Source organism: Fusarium falciforme, chromosome 11 (genome assembly GCF_026873545.1).
Source record: "Fusarium falciforme chromosome 11, complete sequence".
NCBI classification, from domain to species: domain Eukaryota; kingdom Fungi; phylum Ascomycota; class Sordariomycetes; order Hypocreales; family Nectriaceae; genus Fusarium; species Fusarium falciforme.
In genome coordinates, this window is record NC_070554.1 from 1,540,907 (window position 1) to 1,567,858 (window position 26,952).

Here is a 26,952-nt window from a genome sequence, read left to right on the forward strand (position 1 = left end):
ATCAGAATGGCCCCCGAAGTGCGGGCTCCTCGCGCCGCCAAGAAGCGGAGGGCCTGCGATCGCTGCGTGCGGAGGAAGAAGGCATGTAGTGCCGGCTGGCCATGTGACGACTGCCGACGCAAGCTCGTGTCATGCACTTACCAGCGAAGGGATGAGATCAGGAAGGGGGCTCAAGGACAGCAGAAACCTGACGTCAAGGTGCAAGAGCCAGGACCGCAGCCGAACGAGACGTCGGCCTTAGGGGATGATCCCACGCCGTCTTCCAGCACCGGCGAGACTCTTGAAGGTTCTCTCATCGGCAATGGAGACTGTACTCTTGGCCCGTGTTCCGATAACCTGACGTGGCTGGACTTTCTCGATCTCGATCAGACAATGCCGCTCGACCAACCCCAGCCAGATCAGAAAAAGGGCTCATTTGACTTTCTGTACACCTTTACAAGTCGTACGGGCATTGTGGAGTCCTTCGACTGTGGGACCCTGGCTCAGCGGGTACAAACTGTGTCCGAGTTCCTGCAAGATGAAGCAGCACGGCAAGCGAAAACTGCGCTCTTCAATGTCGAGGGTGGTCAACAGCCCGGTTCCCGGCCCCTTTGTCTTGGGCTGGGCACGTCTCTGCTCTTCCAGGACCCTCTCATCACTGTGACACGCAAGATTGTCGCCGAAATACACAACTTGAGCACCAACAATGTCAAGAGAAGTGCCGCCAAGAAGGACTACTCGTCTACCACAGAGCAGAGCTGCCTACAATTCTTTTCACCGCTCCACCTCCGAAAATTTCTCGCTCTCTTCTGGAACATATGGCATCCAAATTGCCCCTTTATACATCGGCAATCATTCGATCCCACGACCGCAAAGCCAAGTCTAGTCGCTTCAATGGTCGTAACAGGTTCGTCCATCTGCCAACTGTTAGTTCAGTTAAGCTCATTAAAACTTGACGCAAACAGGAGCCTGTGTTTCCCCCGAACCTACTGATAATGAGCTAGCTAGGACCTGGTTCAACTCTGTCGAGGAGATGGTCTTTAGTGACGATGCCTTTTGCGATGACGCTCCGTATTGTCCCTTGGTGAATCCTGTGCAGGGCATCGACAAGATCCAAGCTTTACAGGCCGGATATCTGGTGTGCACCTACCAGAACTGGGAAGGAAATGATAACAGTAAGCGGCGTGCTCGCCGTCATCGTTTCAACTCCCTTGTATCAGTATGTCCCCAATAATCCTATCCGCTCAGTCGCGATATACCTAACCCATGTTTAGGCCGCGCGAGACGTGGGTGTCAGTTCTGCAAGGCATCGCAACTATGACTTGACGTCTAGCTTCGACGACCTTGACTGGCAAGACTTTATTGCGAGAGAGCAGTTGATCCGGTAGGACAAGCTCTGACCCTTATATCATTCGTTCACCATTGCTAACTTAGTTGTAGTGTCGTCATGTGGACATTCATGTTTGACAAGGGCTTCGTTCTCTTCAACAATATCCCTCCTCGAATGGTCATCAAGGAAATGACCATGCACATAGCATGGCCCGACTCAATATTCCAGGCTGGTACCGCGACCGAATGTGCTCGAGAGATTCAGGCTTTTCTTTCACGGTCCAGCTCCGGGAGCTATCTTACCTTGTGCGAAGTCTTTGAACGCTACTGCAAGGACAAGATGGACCCGAACCTGCGTCGTGTCCTTGTGGAGCATGGCGCCTCTCATCTTTTTGCTATCATTCTTGGTCAGCTCATATACTCCCCAATTGCAGTACCTCTACTCACAGTTGTAACTGTAGCTATTTACTCGACCATATTCCAACACCAGAATTCCCTGGCCGGCAACGACCAACTCGGCGGTATACGCAACGCTCTCGACAATTGGAAATTAACTTATGAGGCCTACCTAAAGACCGTCCCAATCGCGGAGCCATACGAAACGGCTGATTCCCTTCAAGACATGTGGAGAAGACCCGGGTTCAGTCGTCACACGCACGAGTTCTACCTAGTTGCCCGGGCCTTGGTCAGCCGCATGTCGTCGGGAGAGTCTGTGCCTGGTATGGATGGGAGCAAGGGCACACCCGGGTTCAATGAATACGACCAGACTAGTATGCGCCAGCTGAATGATCTTATCACGGATTTTCTTGGTGTCCATTTGGACTGATACTGATGGAGGTTAGACATAATGGAACACAAGATTTCGTCACGCATATTTTATCTCTACTTAATTTGTCTAACTAATGATTATTCACTAATTTCTTTATGAATCCTTATGCTTTCATAATTGGCCCCGCTTGTGTGCACAGATCTTGACATCGAGGCTGTGCGAAGGCTTGGGCTAGATCCCTATCAGTAAAGTTGGGAAGTACTTATTCCAGAGCCTTTTCATCGCGTCTCGAGAAGTATCTCTTAGCAGAAAGAGCTTTCCGAGCTGTGATTGGCATTGGTCAGCCAGGGCCCCACAGGCCTACGCACAGTCGAAAGGTTTGTACATACTCCACACAGAGCATGTAGATGTGAAAATCACATCAAACCTGATCAAAACTCAGGGCCCTCGTGAGTGCAAACATAATAGTTTTGTTTCAAAAGCGTTAGAGACTATGAAGTCTGCCTAAATATTGCTCCTGGCACCCACAAGCTTTTTGTACAGGATGCCGTCTTTGATCCATGAGCAAAAAGTGAGCGATCTATAGGGTAGGGGACAAATAAGGTGGGCCCCTTTCATGGATGTTAGGTGGATGCCTGCGTGAACAGGATTTTTACCTGAAGAATATGGGATACTTAAAAAAGATTTTAAACTAAGTTCACTATCATCTTATCACTTTATCCGATTATTTATCTATCATGAGGTTAACTATATTATTCCTTGCTGCGGTTTTTATTAAACATAAGTGTTCTAAGCTTTGCAATAACAAGCTACCTCCTCCGTACCTAGGAACATCTTCACAAATCTAGTTCTAAAGCGAGATATATAAATTTTATTATTTAAGGTATGAAAACTATGTACTGTTGAAATTCTCCGATGGATGTGCTATCTCGAAATATCTGATGGAGCTAGTGCTTGCTGTGATTTCAGAAACCTACGACCAAGTAAACACAATGTTCTGGGTCATCTAGTAGTTGGCCTGGCTACGTCGGCGTCTCTTAGCATTACAAGAGGAAGATCCATTGGGATTCTTGACGCTAGACTCAGTAGCAGGAAGACTGGTCTCGGTCTCTGTGTCTGGAAGGGCTTGGGTCTCGGAGGGCTTGATGGCGGTCTCAAGGGTTGTGGCCAGGGCAAAGTCTGGCATGTTTGGGCCACCGGAGCTCTGGAACGGCGGGAAGAAAGGACCTCTGGTCTGAACTGGGGCAGAGTCCTCAGCAGAAGTCACATCCACAACGGGAGCGGCCTCGGGAGCAGAAGACTGGACGGGCGCAGAATCCTCGGCAGACGATGCCTCGATGACGGGAGCAGGGGTTTCGATGGATGCAGCGTCCTCGGCAGATGAGGCAGCAAACGCAGGGGCAGAGGTCTCAACGGGTGCGGCCTCCTTGACTGAGGTTGCATCGCTGACCGCATCCTTGGACTCGCCGGCGGAGTCAGCCATTCGGGCGCTGATAACAGGCACGCCGGGGAAGTATGAGGCCCTAATGGTAGGAATGGCAATCGAGACAGACAAACCAAGACCAGTAGACAGCTCACCGTCCATGGTTTGAGTGGAGTAGCCGCTAGCTGCAGTGACGGTCTGGGTAGTCGTGAAAGCTCCGGCTTCAGCTCCTTCCTTTAGGCAAACTCCCGAACCGTAAGCGTTCTTGCATCCGTGCTCAACCGTGCTTCCAGACTCAGTCCACACGTTGAAGTCCTCGACAAGCATATCCGTGCAGGGTACATCGGGAGGGCAGTTGAACTTGATAGGGCCGCGCTGTTTGCCATTGGCGCAGGTACCAGACCATCCAGAGAACGACATGTTGGTGTACAAAATACCATCACCTTCAATAGGCTTCATGGATGACCAAGTGGCGTCAAGGTCGAGAGTGTAGGCGTTGGAGTGGCCGATGAAATTGTTGAGGGCGACGTTGGAGACTGTGCCGCTGCCACCGTAGGACTTGAACATGTACATCTGGTTGGAGTTGTGTGTGTAGACGTTGGTGTACTTGATGTCGTGAATGTCTGGTCTGTGGTTAGCCAAATTCTGATATCCGTGTCTGTTAACTTACCAGTATCAGTGCCTAGAGAGCCCATGGCACAACCCCCCGACCAGTTGCAAAAGATATTTTCAATCAAGAGATGGTCGGAGGGGTTCTTGACCGTGACACACTCATCCTTGTTGCTGACCTCGACATCGTGGATCCCTACAAATTGTTAGTCTTTCTCATGGTGATACATAACTTTGACTCACAGATGTTGGATCCCCAAACATCAATGCCATCAAGGCCGCCTCGAGCTCCACCGTGAATGGCCATGTTGTATACCTCGCCATCGGAGCAAGTATCGAGAGAGAAGTGGAATGCAGGGGAATCGACCAGGGCAACATCATGAATTGAGAAGCCTTTGACATCGTAGAAGCGGAGGATTCGGGGGCCATATTCGTCGCCTACGTCAAGGTTAGCACTTATTGCCGTAGCCATTTCTCTCCATGTTAGACAGACTTTTGTGGAACTCGTAGCCGTATCCCTGGATAGCGCCCTTGGAGTTGCTGCTGTACATCTCAAAGTCCTGCATGTGCTGGAAAAAGAGCATGTTGCCGCCATCGGTGCTGTTGCATGTCAGTGATGTCGGCACAAAGTCCATTCCCGTACTCACCCAATGCGGTAAAGAGTTCCATCAAGACGGAACGACATGGCCTTCTTTGAAGATAACTTCAACCATGTTCCAAGTCCATAGTCGCCTTCGGGAATGTACACCTCGCCACCGCCCGCGCTACAATCATCCCACGCCTTCTGGATAGCCGGACCGTTGTCAGTCTTCGCATCCGCAGTAGCACCATAGTCCATAACGTTGCAGGTCTTCACGGCCGCCTTGTCAGCGCGGCTGGTTGAGGGCCCGACCTTGCCGCTCAACTGCGCAGCAGCTTGAACGGCGGAACCAACGGCAATCAATGCCGAGATAAAAGAGTGATGCATAGTTGGAAAGAGAGAAAAAGAGTGAATTGAACAAATAAACAAGAAGAAACGACCGAAAATTCAGAATACCAAAAGAAACATTTCAAGATCAGCTTGGGGATCATCAACATTTAAAACATGATCCGTATCTCGGATAACGAAGCCGCGGAAAAAATGCACGTTCCAAACATAGCGTAGAGTTCGATATTAATGAAGAATGACCCGATCTTCCGGTCGCTACGAGATAATTTCCGTTTCAACGGGATCAGAGCAGCACTCGTGGTGGATCAGATCTCCTGACATTGATGGCCGCAGGGTTGATGAAACGCGCCAAGTTTCGACCAGCGACTGTTTCGACTACGATGGATAAACCCACCAATCAGGGTTCGGGATCAGATCTATCAAGGGCTGACATGTTTTCTTTAAAGGGTGAAGGGTTGGGCAACGCGTAAGTCAGTAAGTACGCGTCCAATTTCCAACTGGCGCCCATGTTAACTCGAAGGCAATCTCATTTACGGACACGGAGCTCAAGATTTGTCTATGCGCTATGAGGGCAAGAAACCTGAGTTGATTGGAACTATTTTGCTGTAGAGCCAGCATCGAGACCATAGAATATCTCTAAATACCAACAATTACTTATTCCGTGGGTACCTCAGCTTGTGCTGCCAGACGGGCGATATACCTAAAGCGAGGTCCCTCCCAGTCCACCAAACCTGAGTGAGCCGTGACTCTATTATCCCACACGACAACCGAGCGAGGATTCCATTTAACCCGGCACTGAAGATCTTGACTGAAGGCGATATGGTGGTAAAGAAAGTTGAGCAGGGCATCGCTCTCTTCCTTCTTGTAGCCCACAATCGAGCGGGCAAACTGAGGCTGGATGTAAAGCGCCTTCTCTCCCGTCGCTGGATGTGTTCGAACCAGAGGGTGCACAGAAGTAATTGGGTCTCTTCTCAATTGACCACCACTCTTGAGCGCAGCTTGAGCCTGCTCATGAGCAGAGTGCACGACCTTGAGCCCCTCCAATCGCTGTCGGAATGCAGGAGATAGTCGCTCATAAGCCTTGACCTGGTTGACGAATAGGGTGTCTCCTCCGGCCTCGGGCACGTCGATGGCGAATAAGAATGTGGTTCCCGGAGGCTGCAACTCGTAGCTCACATCGCTGTGCCACGAGACTGATGTAGTCCTAGTTTCAAGAAACTTGTCATGGCCTACATCATCGAGACCGCGGTGGACCATGTGCAGCTGAGGAAACCCGGGAACGGCACCACTGTAGGCGAGAATGTGAGCTTTGAAACGCCAAGCCATGAGAGTGATGTGGTATCGAGGCGTGAAATGGCTAAAGAGTAATTACCTGACAGGGTGGACATGTAGCTTGCCGAAATAGCTGGCAAAGTCAACAGCTCGCTGAATCGGGATAGTGTTGAAGTCCTGATCGTGGAAGACGACGACCTTTGCTATGTCAGCTTGGTGTTACCTCGGCCTTCTCTTGTGGTGATATACCTTTTTCTGTGCTACTAGGAGTGCGAGTTCGTCCTTTGCCTTGTTATCCAGCTGAGAGAGCTGAATACCAGTGACCTCAGCCCCGATCGACTTGGTGATGTCGGAAATCTTGACGCCCTCTTTTAGGAGGGAACCAAATTTGGGATCCGCATCTTTGCCATGCTCATAGTGCTCAAAGAGTTCGAGAGGGGGCATTCTGTGGCCGCAAGTGATTAGTTTCGCTCTCACATGTAACACAGTAGACGGAGGCTGCATCCATACTTTTGTCCATTCTCATTGCCCCAGTAGGGGAGACCGTATCTGTTAAAGTCGTAGCGTTAGGTTCAAAGTTGTCATACTGCAAGCATCCAAACATTTTTTACACGTACAACTCGAGAGGCGAGGGCGAAGTCTGGTCGTGCAGCAGAGGCTTTACAGCGCCGCTCTGCGAGGACTCTTCGGTATTTGTGATGGACGGCATTGTTCACTCACTTGGTTTGATGATGCTCTCAAAAGGCGACCTCTTATTTTGTTGTCGGCCGTGATCTTGCATTATGTATGTACGAATCCCCATAACCGGAGACTTCAAGTAGATGTCTCCCAAACTCTTGAGCTGAATATGATGCCGCAACCCCATGAGTTTTGGATAAAGTCGCCATATCGACCAAGGAGCTCGTGACAGGACTTGCAGATCCATCGATCCTTCGTCACGACTCCTACGAGATGCTTATGTCCGAGATGCAATCCAAGTGTGGGGGAGATAAGCTAACACGGAACCGAATACCATGCCTCCCACTACTCAATACCTGTATAGGACCCTCGTCGGCATTACTCCGCGATGCTGATCGAACACGGCTAAGCTAGGTCCATGTGATCCACATCGGCTCTGCTCCGCGACGCAGACGCTCCAATGCGCATATCTGCCTAGCAACAAATCACGCAATCATAATCCAATGGGACCCTGTTCAGCATGGCCAAGGCAGATGTCTTGCTTGGTATCCACATCGGCCTCACTCCGCGATGCAAGAGACCAGTACGTTACTTGCCATAAAGGCGTTGCCAGAGTCGGTGTTTGAATGAGTTCCATCTGTCGATGGCGTCACCCTTCACAATCTGTGTCTTCCCACCCCTGGCCCTGAACATTCTACAATGGCACCTCCCACTGTTCCAGCTCCCAAGAGTCTGCTTGGCCGCCACCGGCTGCTCGCCCCGACTGCAGGGGTGTTTGTAAGTCCAATATGTCTGGGGACCATGAATTTCGGGAGTGTCATGAACGACTCCCTGGGCGAGTGTACCAAAGAGACGGCGTTTGAGATTCTCGACTACTTTTACGAGCAGGGAGGCAACTTCCTTGACACGTAAGTGGGATTTCCGTGCCTGGTATCCTAATACCAAATATTGATCTTGTTAGAGCCTCGAGCTACCAGGGAGAAGAGTCGGAGAAATGGTTGGGCGAATGGCTGTCCAAGACCGGGCGGCGCGACGAGTTCGTCCTGGCAACAAAGTACACGGGCAACTTCAAGTCTAGATCCGAATCATACCGACAACAATCCAACTTTGGCGGAAATGGCACGAAAAGTTTGCACTTATCCGTGGAAGCGAGTCTCAAGAAACTCCAGACCACGTATATCGACCTCCTGTACCTTCACTTCTGGGACATGACGGCAGACATACCCGAGATCATGCAGTCTCTCAATCACCTGGTTTCTTCCGGCAAGGTCCTGTACCTAGGCATTTCGGATACGCCAGCTTGGATTGTGGTTAAGTGCAACGAATACGCGAGACAACATGGACTTAGACAGTTCTCAGTATACCAGGGCCGGTGGTCCGCGGCTGATCGGGATTTTGAGCGAGACATAATCCCCATGTGTCGAGCTGAAGGGATGGGCTTGGCGCCATGGGGCACGCTTGGCCGTGGCCTGTTCAAGCCCAAGGACCAGATCAAAGTTGGTGGTCGGAACATGCCCTCGATGAACAACGGCCGCGAAAGTCTTGTCTCGGAGAAGCTGGAGCAGATTGCCAATGCCAAGGGGGTCCCGATCACCTCGGTTGCTCTAGCATACGTGTTACACAAATCGCCATATGTCTTTCCCATATTGGGTGGCCGGAAGCTTGACCACATCCGGGGCAACATCGAAGCTCTAGGTCTGCGTTTGACGAGCCAGGAGATGGAGGATATTGAAACCGCTTACCCATTTGATGTTGGCTTTCCGCACAACTTTCTGAGCGGAAACACAAATCGTGGATCGAGAGGGCCTGGAGATATTCGCACTGCCAATGTGCGAGGACTGTTTGACTATGTCGAAGACATCCATCCTATTTTGCCTCCACTTGAAGACTGAGTGGCATTTCTACATGGTTGTAGGATCATCTCCAGATAGTGAACGATGGCCTCTGTTTCATGATTTGCGATTTGATGTCGTCTGATCGTGTTACCTTCAACAAAGTGTCTCCATTAGCAAAGCAGTACATGAATGTCACACTTGTGCCTGGTATTGAGGCTGTCTGTCAAGTTCGGCTCTGGTGAAAGGAATTTGTAAGCAGATTCTGTGAGAAAAATGGACCTTAAAACTGCGCAAGAGCCTGTGGATGGGTCGCATTGAAGGTACTCCTAGCTCCTCGGTGCGCAGTTGGACACGGTGTTAATGGACAGGGTTAGCCTATGATTTGCCCCGGCAGCTCTTATAGAAGGTTAAAGGGCATAATATTGCTCTTTACCCATACGTAACGATTGTAAGTGCGATGCTTCACGGGAAACTATACAGGAAACCTTGACATCGACCATCGATCGTAATTGCTATCGGCCCAAGCTCCCAAAGAGTCCAACCACCTACGGCCAGCTATGCCAACTCTCGTGTATGTCACGGAGATCAATTCCAGCTGGGTCCCTCTTCAAATACGACGTAATGTCAAAATTGGGATCCGCCTCTCTGAGTGTCCGACCATTTCCGAAAAATGCAAACCTGTTCCCACTGCCCGAGACATACTCGTACTCAAAGTCCTCCCATCGGGGGTTCCGACGGATAAAGCTCAGATGAGAGGCGCTGCCGGGCCAGGCACCGTGTATCCGCGCGCCGGGACGTCCACCGTTCGCCCAGGAGCTGCAGTTACCGGTCATAACGGTTGTGGGGAAGTATGCATCGGCGTAGGATATGAAGTCATCTACAGCCTTGGCGGATGGCGTGATGGTCTTGATGCCTTCACTGGATACCTTGCGCAGGACCTTGGCATAGTAGGTGATTTGGTTCTCAATGCTGTGGATAAAGGTACCGGCGATGCCGTTGGTGTGGACAGTTCCGATGAAGAGTAGGTTAGGGAACCCAGCACTCGCCATTCCGAGATATGTCTTTGGATATCCAATCTCGCCCTCAGGTTTCCATGCCGTCTTTAGATCCACGCCACGGGCACGGATGGAGAAGGGAGGAGCAAAGTCGATATTGTGGCCGGTTGCACAGAAGATGGCATCCACCTCACGATGAACACCGTCGACCGTCTCAATACCGGTAGCAGTGAATCTGGAGATGGGAGTTTGAATGTACTCCAAGTTGTCCTCAGTGAGCGCTTCCAGGTATCCCGGACCAGGAGTCAATCTCCGGCAATGAGGCGAGAAGTCAGGTATCATCTTCTCGGCCAGACCAGGCTTCTTCTCCAACCGTCGGTGCATGATGTCGATGAACCTCTGTCGATAATCGGCATTCTCCTTGGTACCGGCCTTCATGGCGTTGGCCCCTCTCCAATACCGGTCCTCTGCGTCCTTGCGGAACTGGAGGTAGGTGTCTGGGTTGTCAAAAGACTTGATCTGCTCTTCGGGGATGTATTCTGGGCCGAACTGGCGTTCGCGGCCGCCCCATCCCGCGGCGATCCATGTCTTGTTGCGTGCATAGTGGTCGATGTGCTTGGCGACTTTTTGAAGTTCAGGGACCAGCTGTATTCCACTGGCCCCGTTGCCAATGACGGCTACAGTCTTTCCGGTGGGATCATAGGTAGGGTCCCAGTTGGAACTGTGTCGAAGATGGCCCTTGTAATCCTTGATGCCAGGATAATCGGGCAACTTCCACTCATTGAAGCGACCAATTGCGGTGATGACAAAGTCAAAGTTTTCAACGGATGTGTGCTTCGAGTCCACATCCTGGAAAGTGAGAGCCCAAGTTGACTGCGTGTCATCCCATTGCGCTGTCTCGACATAGGTGCCCATGCGCAGGAACCGGGCGATGTCGTACTTTTTGGCCAAGTTCTTCCAGTACTCCAGAATCTCGGCTCCCTCAGCGAACTGCTCGGACCATTGCAGATTGGGGGAGAAGGTAGTCTGGTAGACATGCGATGGAATGTCGCATCGGACACCTGGGTAAATATTATCAAGCCAAGTTCCGCCCTGTCGGTGACAATGTCAGCACTTCTTACCCACGCTTAGAAAGAAGTGACAGAACAGAGTAGCTTACTTACCACCTCTTTACTCTTTTCAAAGATGGTCAGTTGTATGTTGGGCACCTTCAAAGGGAGTAGAATCCCAGAGAGGATGCCCGAAAGCCCAGCGCCAATGACAGCTACACGAAGCGGACGAGAGTCGTCAATACAACGGTCCTCAAGCGTGAGATCCGATACCGGATAGGATGCCACGGTCTCGAGGCGTGACGGCTGTTTCGGTTTCTGGTCCTCCGTACTGTGGCTGCCCGGGGTGACTGCACCATTGGCCACAGTTCCGTTTACCGCGTTGGGTTGCACGCGAAGCTCCTCAAGCTTAGATGGCAGGTTCTCGCCGTTGACTGAGGCCCCAGGTGTAGGGGAGTTGCCCTCAGGCTGAGCATCTGAGATGACGGCCATAGCGTGTTATGACGACGGGGGTGGATGTTCCGAGGATGGCCTTCCGACAGGGCTTGCGCTAATCAACAACATCGTTAAGAGGAAAAGTCATGGTTTTGATGTCTCTCCGAATGCTCCGAAAACTCCAATTGAGCTATCGTGGCTCGGCTGGATGACGTGATGTTCGCATAGACGGCGGATGACGGCGGATGGGGACCAGTGAACGGGTTCCAGCCGGCCCCATACCCCCGGAAGCCGGCCTTTTCGGCTAGGTCACCCTGGTCAAAATGGATATTGTCCCCACACTTGCAACCCTGTTGACCCCTGTCTGACCGTCGGCGAGCTCCCCGACAGCCACCAATCCTTCCAGTTAGTCTAGCTTCAGCCCGTCAAACACGGAGATTTACCGGACTTACTGTATTTTTCCTCTTGACATGGCCGGATGCCTTCCTCACCTAGGCTGGCCTGTAACTAGCTGCGAAGCATCGAGCTTGCGTGCACTTCTAGTTGAAGCACGCCTTCTGATTCCTGAAGATGATTGCCAATGCGTCAGGACCTTCTACATCGGCGGACTTACGTGAATTTCCAATGTGAGCACGCCTTCTGGACCATGCCGTGGATAGATAGCTTCGAATATGTCTAGATATAGTGGAAGAATGGTTCTATATGTGCCTCTTCAGGACCGCCCTCAAGAGTGGAAAAAAGAAACGACAAGACACAGCAATCGACGAGCCATCGTGAAAGATCACGCGTTTCTTTCAAGACCACGCCTTCACCATGGCTATCAGGTGGTTTGCAGCCACAGATTCACCGAAAGAGAGGAAGTTGATTGTCAAGCTTGATCTTCTCATTGTACCTTACGTCTTCCTCGCGTATTGGGTCAAGTACATTGACCAGTCCAACATCAGTATGGCTACTCGCCCGACAACTATCTGTCACAACTCAAGCATTCTAACTGGGTAACAGATAATGAGTACGTTTCGGGCATGAAGGAAGACCTGAACCTCAACGGCAATGAACTCGTTCAGTTTCAGACCATGTATACCGTTGGAGCTGTCGTTGGTCAGCTTCCTTTCATGTTCCTGCTCACCCACGTTCCTCTCCAATGGTTGATCCCGGCCGTCGACGTCCTATGGGGCCTCTTCACCCTTCTTCAATTTCGCGCGACGAGCGCTGGCGAAGTCATGGGGTACCGTTTTCTCGTTGGCTTCTTCGAGGCCGCGTTCTACCCGTCGATCCAGTTCATGTTCGGATGCTGGTACCGAAAGGATGAAATCTCTCGGCGCGCTGGCATCTTCTACAACGGCACCACTTTGGGTGTGTTGACTGCTGGTTTGATTCAGGCTGGAACATCAGCCCGTCTTCACGATGTGAATGGCTTGGCTGGCTGGCGGTGGATGTACATTATCTGTGCTGTCATCACCATCCCTATCGGCATTCTTGGTGTCTTCGTTATCCCTGGCACCCCGGCTATGCCGAACCGGATAGTGTTGAACCAGGCCGATATTGATCTCTCGACCTCACGACTAGAGGCTGCTGGGCACACAACATCCGAGAAGTTCCAGTGGAAATCAGTGGGACAGGTCGTCAGAAACCTAATCTTCTGGGCACTTCTGGTCATCTTGACCTTGTTCTGGAACTCAGGAGGAGCGCAAGCTAGCGGAGCCTATCTCTTGTGGCTCAGAAGCCTCGACCGCTACTCAATTCCCAGGATCAATGAGTTGGGAACGTTACAGCCCGTCTGTGGCATCTTCTTTGTTCTGGCGACTGCGTTTGCCTCTGATTTACTGGCTGGACCTGTTTGGGCCCTGACAGGTGGCCATATCTTCAACATCGTCGGTCTAGCCATCCTGGTTGTCTGGGACGTACCGGAAGGAGCCAAATGGTTCGCCTTCATGACCAACTTTGCTGCCGCGTCAACCTCCACCGTCGTCTTTAGTTGGGTTAATCATGTTATGAGACATTCTCCGGCTCAGCGGTCCATCACGCTCATCATCGGAGCTGCTTGGGCACAATCATCCACGGCCTGGGTCGGACTCCTCACTTACCCTACTGTGGAAGCTCCAAGATACACCAAGGGCTTTTCATTTGGCATCGGCATGTCGGTTGCCCTGATTCTCCTTTCGCACCCGCTCAGTTGGTGGATGGATTCACGGGAGTAAGTCTCCCCCCATGGCCCGCTGGCTGGGCCTTTTATCGATGTTTGACGCTAATATGGATGCAGAAAACGCGGAATCGATGGAGGAAGCACTATAGAGTCTCTGGATCAGTCAAACGACGACTCCAGTGGCCCGGATGATACCATTCGCGCAGTTGCAGTTCAGAAGACCTAATCACCCGACAACAGATAGGCTCATGATGCAGGGGGCTGAGGTCTCCCGCAGCTGGCCACAATCGTGCTCTCGGGCATTCGTGTGAGCGATGAAGGGGTGTGTTAGTTGGGGGTTTGTAAGGAAGCAAGGTGCCCAATTTAGATTAGATAGATGAATAGCTTCATGTTGGCTTGGTGGAAACTCCGTGTTCTTCGATACCTTGACAGCAGGTAACTCCTTCAACGAGAGTGAATCGCAAGGCAGTGTCAGAATCGTTGACCGATTGAGAACTTATGAATTATGTTTTCATGCTGTCAAGTGTTGATCACTTTGTTTTTTGCCTTGTGGCTGATGTCTCTTTTGATCTTCTGGCTCAGTTAACCCATCGAGGGCCGGGCTTCAACTATAACAAACAACACATTGTCAACACATCGTAGCATTATATCCCAATGTTAACACAGTGATGTCTCTTTTGGGAAAGTCATCATCAACAATAACAAAGAGTGTGAACCAGTCCAAATGATGAAGAACCCCCCCTACATAACAGAGGGGTGTCTCCCCAGCGTTATCAAACCCGAAATGTCCCTACATCGCCAGGGCTTGGTCCATTAGTTCCATCAAACCTGCTCCTCCACCGCGTTTTGAAGCCCAGTACGGCTCCAGAGTCTCTATCCCTTTCATTACACAAGATCTCCAATCTGGCGGCATCTGAACCTCTTGTGCGCCGGCCAGCTTTCCCTCCCGTTGAGCTTTCTCTGCCGCAGCGAATCGGAGGCATGATCCGGTCAAGCTGCGAAGGTTGAACCAAGTCCCCTGGTGTAGACTCTTGCTTGTGTTGAGGATCTTCAAGTATGAGAATCGTAGGTTTTGCGAAGCCAGTTTGACAACTCTGCTTAGAAGCAATGCGTCATATCCTTGGAAATCTTCCAGGGAAAAGTCGGTGCACAACCGTAGCAAGGGCCGGTATGTCAACTCGAGGCTCGACAGGTACCGCTGCCTCAACACCATAGTCATAGGGTGATCTAGTCCTGGAAGAGTCCAGTCCGTAGGCATATCGAATTGGAGCTGAGCAGGCAAGGATGAACGCCACTCATCGATCTGCGCCTCGAATATCTCGGTGTGACGTATCATTCGTGCAACATCCGCACGCTGGAGGTTGTCAAAGTCGTAAACATGACATTCGAGAAGGTCATTTATGAGGTGGCGCGCAGCAATCTCAGCTAGATAGTAGAGCCAGCTGCGCTCGCTGTCTATCAAGGGGTCGCCAAGTCTTGGATCGTCCAGGTCTGGCAGTGTTGGAAACGGACGAAGGACTTCGCAGTCCTGCAAAACTGAGGGAGGAAGTGACAATTCGGGGTGCAGCTCACTACATTAAGATGGGTAAGTATGAATCACGCTGAACACGGACGAACATACCAGATAGATTTCCAAATCGTGAAGCATAGAGCATCTTGGACGCAGATCGGACCAAAGTGAGTTCGTTCAGGAGGCTTGGGCAACGGGCCACTTTACACCTTGTCAACAACGAATCTTATTTGTCCCGAGTCATGGAATATGCTTACTTGCGCATGACTGTGCAGAACCATGCGTTTCCAGCATGGCTAAAGTACTTCCAAGCTTGGAGCGGTTGTAGGTTCAGCATGTGCCATATCCTTCTTCCGAATTAGCTTCACACTAGAACTTGACAACATTGACGGTTTCAGCGCAGAGTTCTTACCCTGCCAGGCACAAACATTGCACAGCCGTTATGTCATTCCGGTCGAGGACGAGGCCCAGGCGCTTAGATGCGACGTTCCAGTACCCGATGGCCAGGCTGGGGTTGCTACGACTTCGAGACTCATCTGGATCGACTCCGCTGGACGCTTCAGGCGTTTGGGATATCTCTAATGGCTCGGTCATAGCACCGATGGCACACACAAGCGCAACGAGGCATGCCTCAGGTGACCAATCGAACTGGCTTTCTGCGACGCGAAGAATCAGATCGTGCAGTGTTGGAAGATGCAATATGGGGTTAAACAGGTGCACGCTATGGATATACCTCGATTCGAGGTCAGTCAGGAGCCTTATATCGGCGCTTGGCATTGAGTGGTCTAGGGTGACCGGTAGATCGGCGTCGGGATATATGTCGCTCGCCACAATATGTGATTGGAAGATGCGCCATTGGATAATGTTTTCGATCTTCTGGGTCCAGCGTAGAGATGCCGCCGCTGGCCTAAGTCGTAGATGGCTACTTGGAGTTGCCGGCTGAGGAGTTGATGTGACGACGGAGACTGGGCCACTTAAAGGGGATACATCCTCCCTACTGCTAGTAGTCACTTGGAGATTATCAACCTGCAATCGCTCATTTGGTGGTTTCGAGACAATTTCTCGAAGCTCGTTTAAAGCTTGCAGAACCTCTCGTCCAAAAACATGGCAGCTGTCTTGCGCTTAGCATGACGCATTCTGAGAGCAACAGGCTTGGAGGTGTAGCTGCAACTGCTTACCAGGAGCTGGCTTCCGCCTCATACACACAAGGCTCGCCGATCTTCAGACAATATCCGCAGCTCGGCCGTTGATTGTCGCACTTTGTTTTCCGCGACCGACACTTTCGGCAGGCAACCGTTCCCCGGGTCCGGGGTGGTTGACCGGGGCCCGCAGCAGCGGGACGTGCATGTCGGACCTCATCCTCGGCCCTGGTCAGGCTTGAATGTTGGTAATCGTTATGCTGAATCTGTGAGTCCCCTGATGACCAGGGAAGATGGGTCGCGGAGGCTGCCGATTCGATGCGGGGGATTTTGTGGGGTCTGTGATCTTCCTGGAGCAAATATCGAGATTCTCTTGAGGCATCCATCTTCAACGGCGCCTCCGCGATGGACAGACGTAGGGAGAAAATAGCACAATTGGTGGGGAACTAGACTTCGTCGGAGCTCCGCGATGCTGATGCCTCTTATATCCTCCCGGTCTAGGTTCCCCACGTGGAGCCTCTACCGTTGGAAACCAGAAAGCGGGCCAATCAGCTTTGTTTGATAGCGGTTGCGTCAACTTGTTCCTGGCTTTGCTCATCGAAAATCTACGCTTCTGGCTGGGGCTCTCAGATTTCTAGATTGCCCCAGAAAGCCGTTCTCATAGCTAAGATAGCTCCGTGTCTTGGTCTCCATCACGCCATCGAACCGAATCCAGATTGGGCTCCTCGGCTAAGACGCAATGACAGGGTCTTGGAGGCGTCATTACCAGATTGGTCGGGGTTACCAGCAACCAATTGAGTGAGAGGATTCACAAATGGAACTCGACACAAGAGATAACGTCCGGTCTATAAAGCACATGCTGCAATGGGGAGCAATGCAATCTACCGGGATACTAATCAAGTGGCAACCCTGAATACCCATTTTGTTATCGCGAGGCATCAGAGACGTTGAGCATGGCGACTCAAGACATCCCGGGGGCTGAAAAGCCACCCAAGAAGCAGATTCTGCTAAATGCCTTTGACATGTCAACAGTCGGTCATCTCTCGGTCGGACATTGGAAAGTACATACAACCTTGACCCTGATTCAAGAGATGACACTGGACTAACACTCTGACAGAACCCGGCTGATAGATCAGCAACAAAGCGCAAGCTGACCTACTGGGTCGAGCTGGCAAAACTTCTCGAAAGGGGAGGAATCAGTGGCCTCTTCCTTGCGGATACGAACGGAGGATTCGACATCTACGGCGGAAGCGTTGAGGAAAGCATCAGAAAGGCTGTCCAATGGCCGGTAACGGACCCATCTATAGTAAGCAGTGGCCTTGTTTGAGTTGAAGCACAGTGTACTGACAGCTCATTCTAGCCCATTACCGCCATGGCGGCGGTGACTAAGAATCTTACATTCGGTATCACGGCGTCAACCTCTTTCGAAACTCCGTTTGTTCTGGCAAAGAGGTTTTCGACCTTAGATCACATGACGGATGGACGTATTGGTTGGAATATCGTCACATCGTGGAAGAAGTCCGCATTCAACGCCATTGGCATTGATCCTATTGAGCATGACCAGCGATATGCACAGGCTGACGAGTATATGAGAATATTGTACAAGTGCGTTTCGCCTCCTTCTCTCTGGACCTAGATGACATGTGTTCTTTTGCTAACACAATACTTTTACAGACTATGGGAAGGCTCGTGGGCTGATGACGCGCTGCAACCCGATCCGACTACAGACACATATATCGATCCGTCTAAAGTCCGCCACATCAATCATCAGGACAAGTATTACAAGTTATCTACACGCCACATCGTAGATCCCTCTCCTCAGCGGACCCCGTTCCTATTCCAGGCGGGCGCGTCAGCGGAAGGTATCGACTTCGCAGCCACCCATGCAGAGGGCATCTTTGTGTCTTCGCCATCACCCAAGCTGCTAAAGATGCAGATTGAGAAGAACCGCAAGGTTGCAGCCGAAAAGGGACGCGACCCAAGTTCCTTAAAGTTCTACCTCTCCTTCACTCCTATTCTGGGCAAGACGGACCAAGAAGCCCAGGAGAAGTATCAGGAGCTCTGTGAGCACGCGAGTCCCGTTGGCGGTTTGGTTCTTTTCAGCGGATGGACCCGTATCGACATGTCGAAATACTCACTTGATGAGGATATCAGTAAGATAGACTCTGATGAGGGCAGGAAGCTGTCCAACATGTTCAAGCCCACAGTCGAGACACCCATCTGGACGCCTCGTCTCATTGGCATAAGAGCTGCCATGAGCCAAATCTCACCGTCTGCTGTGGGGTCTCCATCAACTGTAGCGGACGTAATGGAGAATTGGATCAATACTGCTGATGTGGATGGTTTCAATCTCGGATATGTCACGTCGCCTGGTTCCTTTGAGGATGTCGTGGACTTGCTTGTTCCAGAGCTCCGCAGTCGTGGGATCTACCCGGAGGCAATTGAGCCTGGGTTGACGGCACGGGAGAGGGTCTACGGAAAGGGTCAGGCTCGGTTGAGGGATGACCATATCGGGAGCAAGTACAAGTATGAAGTATACCAGGAGGAGGAGCCATTTGTTGCGCATGGTGAGCCATGAGGACTGGATGGATGGGACCTGGCATCGGAACTTGATTCCCGTAGATATTGATGAACATTTGAGATCCACAACGCGGATATGGCGTGCTCGAGGGGTTTTATACGAGCCACGTTCTTCGACCATAGAGCAATTATATATACTTAAGACTTTGTCTTCTCTTTTCGATTTCACCCTGGTTCACATACTACACCGCCAACAGACAGCCTGAGTTAGTCGACTTTTCTGCCTGAAAATCATCAGTTCCGTTCACTATTTTCTCGCCCTTACTCAACCTACTGGCATCAACCCTGTTATTTTTCACTAGTTACAAAACGCGCACGTAGTTCATAAAAAAGCGAAAATGCCGGAATCGAAAATCATTTCCGACCAAAGCACCAAGGTCACCAAGGCTACAGCCACCTTTACAGGCCAGGTCTTTTCCAACATCATGCATCTCGACAAAAGCGCCGGTATTGCCAGCGTCACATTCACGCCGTGCGCTCGAACGCACTGGCACACTCACGTTGAGGGGCAAATGATCCATGTGCTCTCGGGTAGTGGATGGATTTGCGACAAGGGAGGCAAAGCCAGGCGGATCAGGGCTGGCGATACAATCTGGGCCTCTCCTGGGACGACTCATTGGCATGGGGCTGATGATGAGTCTGTCATGACGCATCTTGTCATGGTTACCGGTGAAACGAATTGGCATGAGCCCGTCACTGAGGAAGAGTACAAGATACGGGAAATATAAGACATATGGTAGAATATGGTTCACATAGTGATGACAGACAATATCACTACCCACCTAACTATCTGGTGCATGTACCAGTGGCCCACTGATGCGGTCGGGGCTGAGTGAGCCCTCCTGGACGTGAAAGCGTGCACACCTTCTCATGCGGTTTTAAACTATAAAGTCGATGCACACTGAATCACATATCTCACTAAAAAAAAAATAGCCAGAAGTATCCTCTCGCTTAAAGTTGCAGCCAGATTTTCAGCCAGCGGCCCGTGGCGCTCCCGAAATGCTGTCCGAGTCTCGACCCTGTGGCTTTAACACGCTCAAGTGCCGCTTTATGCATATCAAGCTCAATCTGCTCTGCCGGCGCAACTAGCTGTTCAATAGCGTTGCCTAGTCAGCCTTATCGGCGAGTGAGACGGACCCAAGCAGTCACCCACTGGGGAGGCAACCCACATTGCGGCTGAATCTAGCCATCTGTCTTTACTCAAATCGCTTTCTGATTCGACGATGCGATAGTCAGCCGTTCTCGTAATTGCAGGCGGCGTAAGCGGTGTTGAGGGGACCTGCGCCACTCAGCGGCGTTGGAATGTGAGTCTAACTTGCCTAGAACCTTTTTTGAGACATATTCCCCGCTCGTTGATGCGCTGCATAATGGCATTTGAATGATTGGTTCTTTGACTTTGAATCACGAAAAAATGTGGGTTGAAAAGTCGGGTTTTCTCCAAGCTTCGCTGACGACGCGTTGCACCTTTGTTGCAAGCCAAGATTACCAACGTCAGCCCTGTGACCGATGCACCCTTCTTGCATTCGGCTTACTCTGGCTATTTGCCATCAGCCCCCGAATGCAGTTTGCACCCACCTTTTCCCATAACCCCTCAACTTAACCATGAGTCTAGACCCCTCACATGCCGAACAGGGCATCTCTTGTCTCTAGTTGCACTGAAGTGTCGCCCCAATGCGACTTAACGGCGGCGTGGCTGGCTGGAACTAACCACTACCCTGTAAGCGTTGGCCCTTGGCTGCAGCATGTCTTTGAGTTGGGCGTTCAGCTGGAGTCAGCCTGCATACTATCTGTTGACCCAGCACATATGCAAGGACTGCTACTGGCCGAGACCCGGGGTTTTCGTCATCTTTCAAGTATGGTTTAACCGTCCATAAGCCCCCTAAGATGGGGAAGCTGACTTGACAGGAAATGCCGTGGCGAGATAGTGTATAAAAGCCTGCGCTTCTCATCCAATTGCTCCCTCCTCGAACACATCTTCCTTAATCTTCTCTCCTTCAACTTCTCATTACCCTTCGCCTTCATTTCCATCATGGTTCTCACTGGCGTTTCGCTTCCCCAGCTGCCGGTGACTGTGCCGGCAGCTCCCAAGCCTGATGCTATCCTCAAGCATCCATCACTTGATGAGCGAAAGAAGGATGCCAGCATTGGTGTGCAGGATGTTCCCTTTTCTGACATTGACCCCGGTGTATTCAACAGCGAGCTTGTGAAGCTCAAGATTTATGCGAAGCCGGATCAGAAGAACTTGGCTCAAAAGCCAGAGTTGGGTGGAGGCAACATCGAGGAGGGCACCTACGCTGGCACGCAGGCCGCTCTCACACACGCCTACAGCCGCATTGAGCGAAGGTGAGTTTCATACGAGTGCATCTGTGAGATCTTTGCTGATTGCAATAGCTACGAGTCGTATTTCGACGTGTTGCAAGTCGAGCCAACTTTGCCTAGATATGTAGATCTCTCCCAGAAGAAGCAGATCTACAAGTACTCTGCCTACCCCAAGAACCCCGACGGTACAGATGCCCAGTACCCTCCACATCTTCAGAGCATCCCGTCCGCCGACCAAGTCTCTGAGCTCAAGATCTTCAATGCTCTTGGTCTTGTCGAGACAGGCTTGATGATCAAGCAGATCATTCCTGATACCTTTGCCGGTAAGACGGCGAGGTGGCTTCTCAGCTTGAAGAATGGAGATATCAGCGGTGCTCCGGATCAAGGCCCCAAGATTGAGGATTATGTCGAGTACAACAAGAAGCACCGCAAGTCTGGCACGGATATTGAACAGGGCGCCAACATTGGCCTTCTTCCTGACTGGTTCGGCGATCGTCGTTTCGCGGAGCAGTCTTTCACCGGTACCAACCCTACGACCATCGAGAAGGTGTCGGAGGACCTTTTGACCGAGTTCATCGATACTGCTAAGCGCGATGGATGGGACTACTGGGCCAAGACTCTTCCCCAAATCGATCGCAAGTCTCTCTTCATGCAAGACACTCGCTACTTCCGCAAGGCATTCGGTGCCAAGCCTGATGAGGAGCTCAAGCACAAGGAGCCGGCTTCTGATGACAACTGGGCCTGCTCAGCCGTGACGCTCTTCCAGCTTCACGACGATGGAAAGCTACATCCCATTGCCATCGTCTGCGACTACAAGGTCAGCATGAAGAACTCGGTCACCATCTTCAACCAACGCAAGTCTCCGGCGGATTCCTCCGACAAGGAGAAGAACGACTGGGCTTGGAGATACGCAAAGACGTGCGCTCAAGTCTCAGACTGGATCCGCCATGAGGTCAGCGTTCACTTGACTCGTGCGCACATGATCGAAGAGTCATTGATTGTGGCTACTCACCGGACTATTCCCATGGAGCACATCGTCTTCAAGATTCTCCAGCCACACTGGTACAAGACGCTTTCACTCAACGCGGCCGCGAGAAGCACACTTGTGCCGCAGGTCATCAAGGACCTTGTTGGCGTCAATCCCGACTATTTGTACCGCTTCGTGCGCTACGAATTCGAGAACTTTGATTATGTCAAGAGCTACATCCCCAATGATCTCTCTAACCGTGGATTCCCGAACACTACCGAGGGGCTGGCGGACAAGAAGTACAAGAACTACGCCTATGCCAAGAACATGCTTTCGATGTGGAAGGCCATCCGTAAGTACGTCATGAGCATGCTCTTGATGTACTATGACAAGAACACGGCCGACAAGATGGTCAAGGAAGACAAGTACGTTCAGGACTGGTACAAGGAGATCCAGACCAACGGCTGGATCAAGACCTTCCCCAACATTCAGACCCTGGATCAGCTTTGTGATGCGCTCACAATGTCTATTCACATTGCAGCTCCGTTCCATACGGCCGTCAACTATCTCCAGAACTTCTATCAGGCCTTCGTGCTCTCCAAGCCACCGGCCTTGTGCAACGCTTTGCCAAAGTCCCTTGCCGAGCTCAAGACCTACACAGAAAAGAGCCTGGTGGATGCTCTTCCTATCGGTCGACAGAGGGAGTGGCTGCTGGCAGTTCAAGTTCCCTGGCTCCTCAGTTTCAAGGTGCCCAGTGACCGCAGTCTGGTTAGCTTTGCCCAGTCTCAGTGGCGAGCACAGGTTGGAAATAGTCCGGAGGCTCAAGCGGTTCGCAACATCAGCGAGATGTTTTACCTCGACTTGAAGAAGCTTGATGTCGAGTTTCTTGTTACCAGCAAGGGAATGGACGAGGGCAGCATTCCTTACATGGTGATGGACCCTGACAACACGGCCGTGTCCATTCTTATTTGAGCATCGCCGGTGGAGCAAGTTCTAAATGACTGGAAAGTTGTGTATAATACATAGTTAATTGAATGAGTTTGGCTACCCCATTGAGGAGAACATGACGTAAATAAGGTTGTCTACTCGATCAACGCCCACAGTCTCTTGCTGATCTGGCCTCTGACGGGTGGTGGCCTCTCTGCAGCGAGCACCTCATCCATTCCTTCATACATATCAATGTCTTCCGGCTTTCTGACCCATTCATCGTTCCGGTAGTAGAGGCGGTGACCGAAATAGATGAGCAAAAAGGCCGGGATACCGATATACGCAGTAAGGAATGTTGCCACAGACCACTCGGAAGGGAAAAATACGGTAAAACCATTGATCAACAGCAAGATGACAGAGCCTGCAGAGCCAAAGTACATACCCCATGGCTGCAACCGGGAACGGTACGGTGACTCCAGTTTGTGATGGACGATCGCCTTGCGATACCTAACGTAGATGATACCACAACAGATCCAGCTGACGTAACCGGACGTGTTTGTGATGTTGATCAACCAGTTGAAGACAGTAAGACTGCTACTGGAAAGAGACAGGTAGGCTAGACCACCAAGGCAGGCTGTGACGGCAACCGAAAAGTAGGGAAGGCCGTAACTGTTGCATTTTCTGAAGATTGCAGGGGCGTTGCCAGCTTTGGCTAGGGAGTAGAGATTCCGGGACGCAGAATAGAGAAACGCATTTCCGGCAGTGATGGCCGAAAGAAGAATCATGGCATTGACGATACTGTCAAGGACAGGGATTCCGGCGTTGCGGATGGCGATGACAAATGGAGAGCTTGCTGTTCCAGACGAAGAGAGCGCGGGGTCGTTGGACATGCAAACAACACCGATTCCCAAGACACTAGGCATGAAGAGAATAATTAGACGCCAGACGTAGCGTCGAGCTGCACGAGGCAAGTTGTAACGTGGTGACTGCATCTCGCCCGCTGTAACGATGAGTTGCTCGGGAGCCAGAACGAAGGCGAACGAAGCGAGTACAAAGGACTGAAGAAGAGCAACAAGGCGTCCTGCATCTCCCTTCACAATATGGGTATTAACAGGTCCAGGATTCTTCCAGTATCGAAAGTACAGGGGGTCGTGGTTCGGCCCTCCTCCAAAGAATACAACGATGGAGAGGAAGATCAAGCCAAGGATAAGTATGATCTTCATCCCAGCGCTCCAAAACTCGCACTCTCCAAACACCCTTACGGGAAAGAAATTGAGAAGCACGATGACGGCGTAAATGACGGTGATCCAAACAGCAGGACTGACAGCAGGGCCCCAGAAGTCGATGAGAAGGGTCGAAGCGACAAACTCGTATGGGATCAAGATGCCTAGGGAGTACCAGTATAGATAACCCATGGCGAACCCCATACTGCGGGAGACGTACTTGTGGCCGTAGTAGGCCATGGTACCGCCAGGCACAGGGAGGTATGTCGCAACCTCCGCGATGCCGGTGACAATGCAGTACACCAGCACAGACAAGACGCCGTAAGAGATGAGCAGGAAGAGAGGACCGCCCACACGGAGGACTTGTGCAGTTCCCAGGAACAGAGAAGTACCAATGGCACCCCCAATTGCAATCATCTGAGAATGTCGGGGCTTGAAGCCTCGATGTGTTTCTTCGTTCGTGTCGGGGGACGTGGTGCCATTGTGTAGGCTCTGGGATTCCCCGATTTGGGGTTCGAGCTTTGCGGAATCATCGGCTCTGGCTTTAGATGCTCCAAAGTCAGGATCTGGGAGGATTTCTTGTTTCATTCTGATGGTTATGAATTGATGACTTTGATGGTAAAGAAGGTTGAGGAGAAGCGTGATGCGAGGGCGGAACTAATCTGTGGGAAGGTGAAGCCTCTTATACTTCAACTCCTCTCTTATTCCAAGAGGTCTTGGGCACCTATCTCACCAAGCTAAAGCCCATACTCTCGCGGCAATGCCATCAGCAGCTCTGCTAATCTACCCTTGCCCTTCCCCGGACAAACCTGATAACGAACATGATCCAGCCGGACGTGGATTTGAGCCGGGGTTTGTGAATGCGGGGTAAGTGGAGAGACTAAAGAGATATCAGTTATCGATTCATGAAAGCGACTTTCATACTAATTGACTTGGGTCTTTACCCTTGCCGCTAGCGGCGCCAACGGCGGTCTCTATATCGTGGACAAGGTCTCAACCCTGATCATCTCGGAGGTGGTTCGGAGTCTGTTTTCCAAGCACCATCTTTTCTTCGATAACTTTAAAGCCAGCCTGGGGTATCCAAGCAGACCTCAGCTCATCTTCAAACGCAATCATCACTCCCCTGGTGCGAGAACCCACCCCTGACAGACATCGCCCATCATGGCTCACCCCTTCGTATCCCACTCGCACATTCTTCATCGTGCCATGTCGCACCGCCCAGAGAAGGTGATTTCAGCTTCTGGCGTCTTCCTCTTCCTCGAAGATGGTCGCGAGATTCTGGATGCCTCAGCCGGGCCATCCGTTTCTTGCCTCGGGTTCGGCAGGCCTGAGATTGCGGAAGCTGTGAGCAACCAGATCAACCAGCTGTCTTATCTCTACTCGGGAGCACGGTTCACCTGTGATGCTACTGAAGAACTCGCCTCTCTTCTTCTACAGGGACAGCCTGGGGGACTTTCCAAGGCTATCTTTGTCAACTCTGGCAGCGAGGCTACTGATGCCGCCATCAAGCTGGCGACGCAATACTGGCACGAAAGGGGTATGCCCCAGAAGCGCCACTTTATTGCGCGAAAGCAGAGCTACCACGGAAACACGATAGGCGCGCTCTGTGTCTCGGGCCATGACTCGCGTCGAGCTATGTATTGCGACTGGTTGTCGTCCAACGTCAGCTTCGTGGACCCTTGCTTCTCTTATCGGCTCAAGGGCCACAAAGAGACTAACGACGAATATGTCAAGCGCCTGGCAGACCAGCTAGAGGCTGAGATTCTTCGAGTCGGCCCCGAGAACGTCGCTGCGTTCGTGGCCGAGACAATTAGCGGGACAACTTTGGGTTGTCTCCCCGCCGCGCCTGGGTACTTCAAGGCAGTTCGAACGATTTGCGACAAGTACGATGTTCTTCTCATCTTGGACGAGGTTAGTTACCGAGCTCCCTCCATGAGACCCTAGCTAACCCCTGCAGATCATGTGTGGAATGGGCAAGACTGGCACCATGCACGCCTGGGAACAGGAAAACATTTCAGGCCCTGACATTCAGACTATCGGCAAGGCTTTGGGTGGAGGGTACATCCCCTTGTCCGGGGTACTACTCCGCAGCAAGATCTTTGATGCCCTTGCCGATGGATCAGGGCTTTTGGCCCATGGCCACACATTCCAGGTATGCTTAGCACCAATAAAAACACTAGGAGAGCCATTAAGTTAATTATTCACTTTTTGTAGGCGCATCCGGTAGCTTGCGCCGCAGCGCTCGAGGTTCAGCGCATCATCCGCGATGAAGACCTACTCGGCAACGTGGCACGAATGGGCCAAGTCCTCGAGCAACTCTTGAAAGAGGAGATTGGTCCACTAGACTATGTAGGCGATATCCGGGGCAGAGGTCTCTTCTGGGCGGTCGAGTTTGTGCAGGACCGAGCTGCCAAGACCCCTTTTCCCGCGGGCCTAAGACTTTGCCACCAGATTGTGGACAAGGCGCTTGACTTGGGCTTGAACATTCTGGGGAACCTTGGTACAACAGGGGAGGTTCATGTTGACCATGTTATCATGGCTCCGCCGTATGTGGTGACAGAGTCCGAGCTTAGGCGCATGGTTGGGATTCTGAGGGAGGCGATCGAGGCTGTTACTCGTCAAGTTTGCCACACTGAGTCCGCGAGACTCTGATGCATTCTAGAATCCCCCAAGTTAGCTAAACTGTTGTGGGTGAATGGAATTTTCATCAATGTGACCAAAACTCCTTGTCCTTCGTCATCTCGCGCCCCTAGCCACAAGAATTGGAAGAGCTGGAGGTAATCAAGGTGGCATATCATGTCGAACATGACAAACTTTCGCAATCAGCGCTTTCACCACGGGTG

General features: G+C 51.5%; 10 protein-coding genes and 2 pseudogenes across 12 annotated transcripts, besides 2 other annotated features; 7 read left to right on the plus strand and 5 right to left on the minus strand.

Moving 5' to 3' along the window:
* Nucleotides 1-6: 6 nt before the first annotated feature.
* Nucleotides 7-2,134, plus strand: NCS54_01342400 (Zn(2)-C6 fungal-type domain-containing protein; the record flags this gene model as incomplete). Its single annotated transcript, XM_053158618.1, has 4 exons — nt 7-886; nt 945-1,198; nt 1,254-1,363; nt 1,420-2,134. The coding sequence occupies 4 exons, from the start codon at nt 7-9 to the stop codon at nt 2,132-2,134; spliced, it is 1,959 nt and encodes a 652-aa protein (XP_053014593.1).
* A 949-nt stretch (nt 2,135-3,083) lies between these two features.
* Nucleotides 3,084-5,076, minus strand: NCS54_01342500 (Hypothetical protein; the record flags this gene model as incomplete). The annotated part of the gene is made up of 5 exons (XM_053158619.1): nt 3,084-4,123; nt 4,171-4,305; nt 4,353-4,547; nt 4,603-4,709; nt 4,757-5,076. The coding sequence occupies 5 exons, from the start codon at nt 5,074-5,076 to the stop codon at nt 3,084-3,086; spliced, it is 1,797 nt and encodes a 598-aa protein (XP_053014594.1).
* Nucleotides 5,077-5,691: 615 nt separating this feature from the next.
* On the minus strand, nt 5,692-7,018 carry NCS54_01342600 (TauD domain-containing protein; the record flags this gene model as incomplete). The annotated part of the gene is made up of 5 exons (XM_053158620.1): nt 5,692-6,325; nt 6,410-6,507; nt 6,559-6,754; nt 6,820-6,858; nt 6,927-7,018. 5 exons carry the CDS (start codon nt 7,016-7,018, stop codon nt 5,692-5,694), a joined length of 1,059 nt encoding a protein of 352 aa, XP_053014595.1.
* Nucleotides 7,019-7,686: 668 nt separating this feature from the next.
* NCS54_01342700 (Aldo-ket-red domain-containing protein) lies at nt 7,687-8,879 on the plus strand (the record flags this gene model as incomplete). Its single annotated transcript, XM_053158621.1, has 2 exons — nt 7,687-7,895; nt 7,949-8,879. 2 exons carry the CDS (start codon nt 7,687-7,689, stop codon nt 8,877-8,879), a joined length of 1,140 nt encoding a protein of 379 aa, XP_053014596.1.
* A 488-nt stretch (nt 8,880-9,367) lies between these two features.
* Nucleotides 9,368-11,358, minus strand: NCS54_01342800 (Hypothetical protein; the record flags this gene model as incomplete). The annotated part of the gene is made up of 2 exons (XM_053158622.1): nt 9,368-10,909; nt 10,981-11,358. The coding sequence occupies 2 exons, from the start codon at nt 11,356-11,358 to the stop codon at nt 9,368-9,370; spliced, it is 1,920 nt and encodes a 639-aa protein (XP_053014597.1).
* A 756-nt stretch (nt 11,359-12,114) lies between these two features.
* Nucleotides 12,115-13,670, plus strand: NCS54_01342900 (Hypothetical protein; the record flags this gene model as incomplete). Its single annotated transcript, XM_053158623.1, has 3 exons — nt 12,115-12,244; nt 12,304-13,495; nt 13,562-13,670. The coding sequence occupies 3 exons, from the start codon at nt 12,115-12,117 to the stop codon at nt 13,668-13,670; spliced, it is 1,431 nt and encodes a 476-aa protein (XP_053014598.1).
* A 564-nt stretch (nt 13,671-14,234) lies between these two features.
* Nucleotides 14,235-15,731, minus strand: NCS54_01343000 (Zn(2)-C6 fungal-type domain-containing protein; the record flags this gene model as incomplete). The annotated part of the gene is made up of 4 exons (XM_053158624.1): nt 14,235-15,015; nt 15,066-15,155; nt 15,212-15,301; nt 15,367-15,731. The coding sequence occupies 4 exons, from the start codon at nt 15,729-15,731 to the stop codon at nt 14,235-14,237; spliced, it is 1,326 nt and encodes a 441-aa protein (XP_053014599.1).
* A 1,306-nt stretch (nt 15,732-17,037) lies between these two features.
* Nucleotides 17,038-18,671, plus strand: NCS54_01343100 (annotated as a pseudogene). Its single transcript has 4 exons — nt 17,038-17,154; nt 17,211-17,399; nt 17,454-17,698; nt 17,768-18,671.
* Nucleotides 17,038-18,671: a sequence feature.
* Nucleotides 18,672-19,011: 340 nt separating this feature from the next.
* NCS54_01343200 (Cupin-2 domain-containing protein) lies at nt 19,012-19,401 on the plus strand (the record flags this gene model as incomplete). The annotated part of the gene is made up of 1 exon (XM_053158625.1): nt 19,012-19,401. One exon carries the CDS (start codon nt 19,012-19,014, stop codon nt 19,399-19,401), a length of 390 nt encoding a protein of 129 aa, XP_053014600.1.
* Nucleotides 19,402-20,702: 1,301 nt separating this feature from the next.
* Nucleotides 20,703-22,931, plus strand: NCS54_01343300 (Manganese lipoxygenase; the record flags this gene model as incomplete). The annotated part of the gene is made up of 2 exons (XM_053158626.1): nt 20,703-21,016; nt 21,065-22,931. The coding sequence occupies 2 exons, from the start codon at nt 20,703-20,705 to the stop codon at nt 22,929-22,931; spliced, it is 2,181 nt and encodes a 726-aa protein (XP_053014601.1).
* A 110-nt stretch (nt 22,932-23,041) lies between these two features.
* On the minus strand, nt 23,042-24,697 carry NCS54_01343400 (AA-permease domain-containing protein; the record flags this gene model as incomplete). Its single annotated transcript, XM_053158627.1, has 1 exon — nt 23,042-24,697. One exon carries the CDS (start codon nt 24,695-24,697, stop codon nt 23,042-23,044), a length of 1,656 nt encoding a protein of 551 aa, XP_053014602.1.
* Nucleotides 24,698-25,258: 561 nt separating this feature from the next.
* On the plus strand, nt 25,259-26,761 carry NCS54_01343500 (annotated as a pseudogene). Its single transcript has 3 exons — nt 25,259-26,020; nt 26,067-26,261; nt 26,324-26,761.
* Nucleotides 25,259-26,761: a sequence feature.
* Nucleotides 26,762-26,952: the final 191 nt, after the last annotated feature.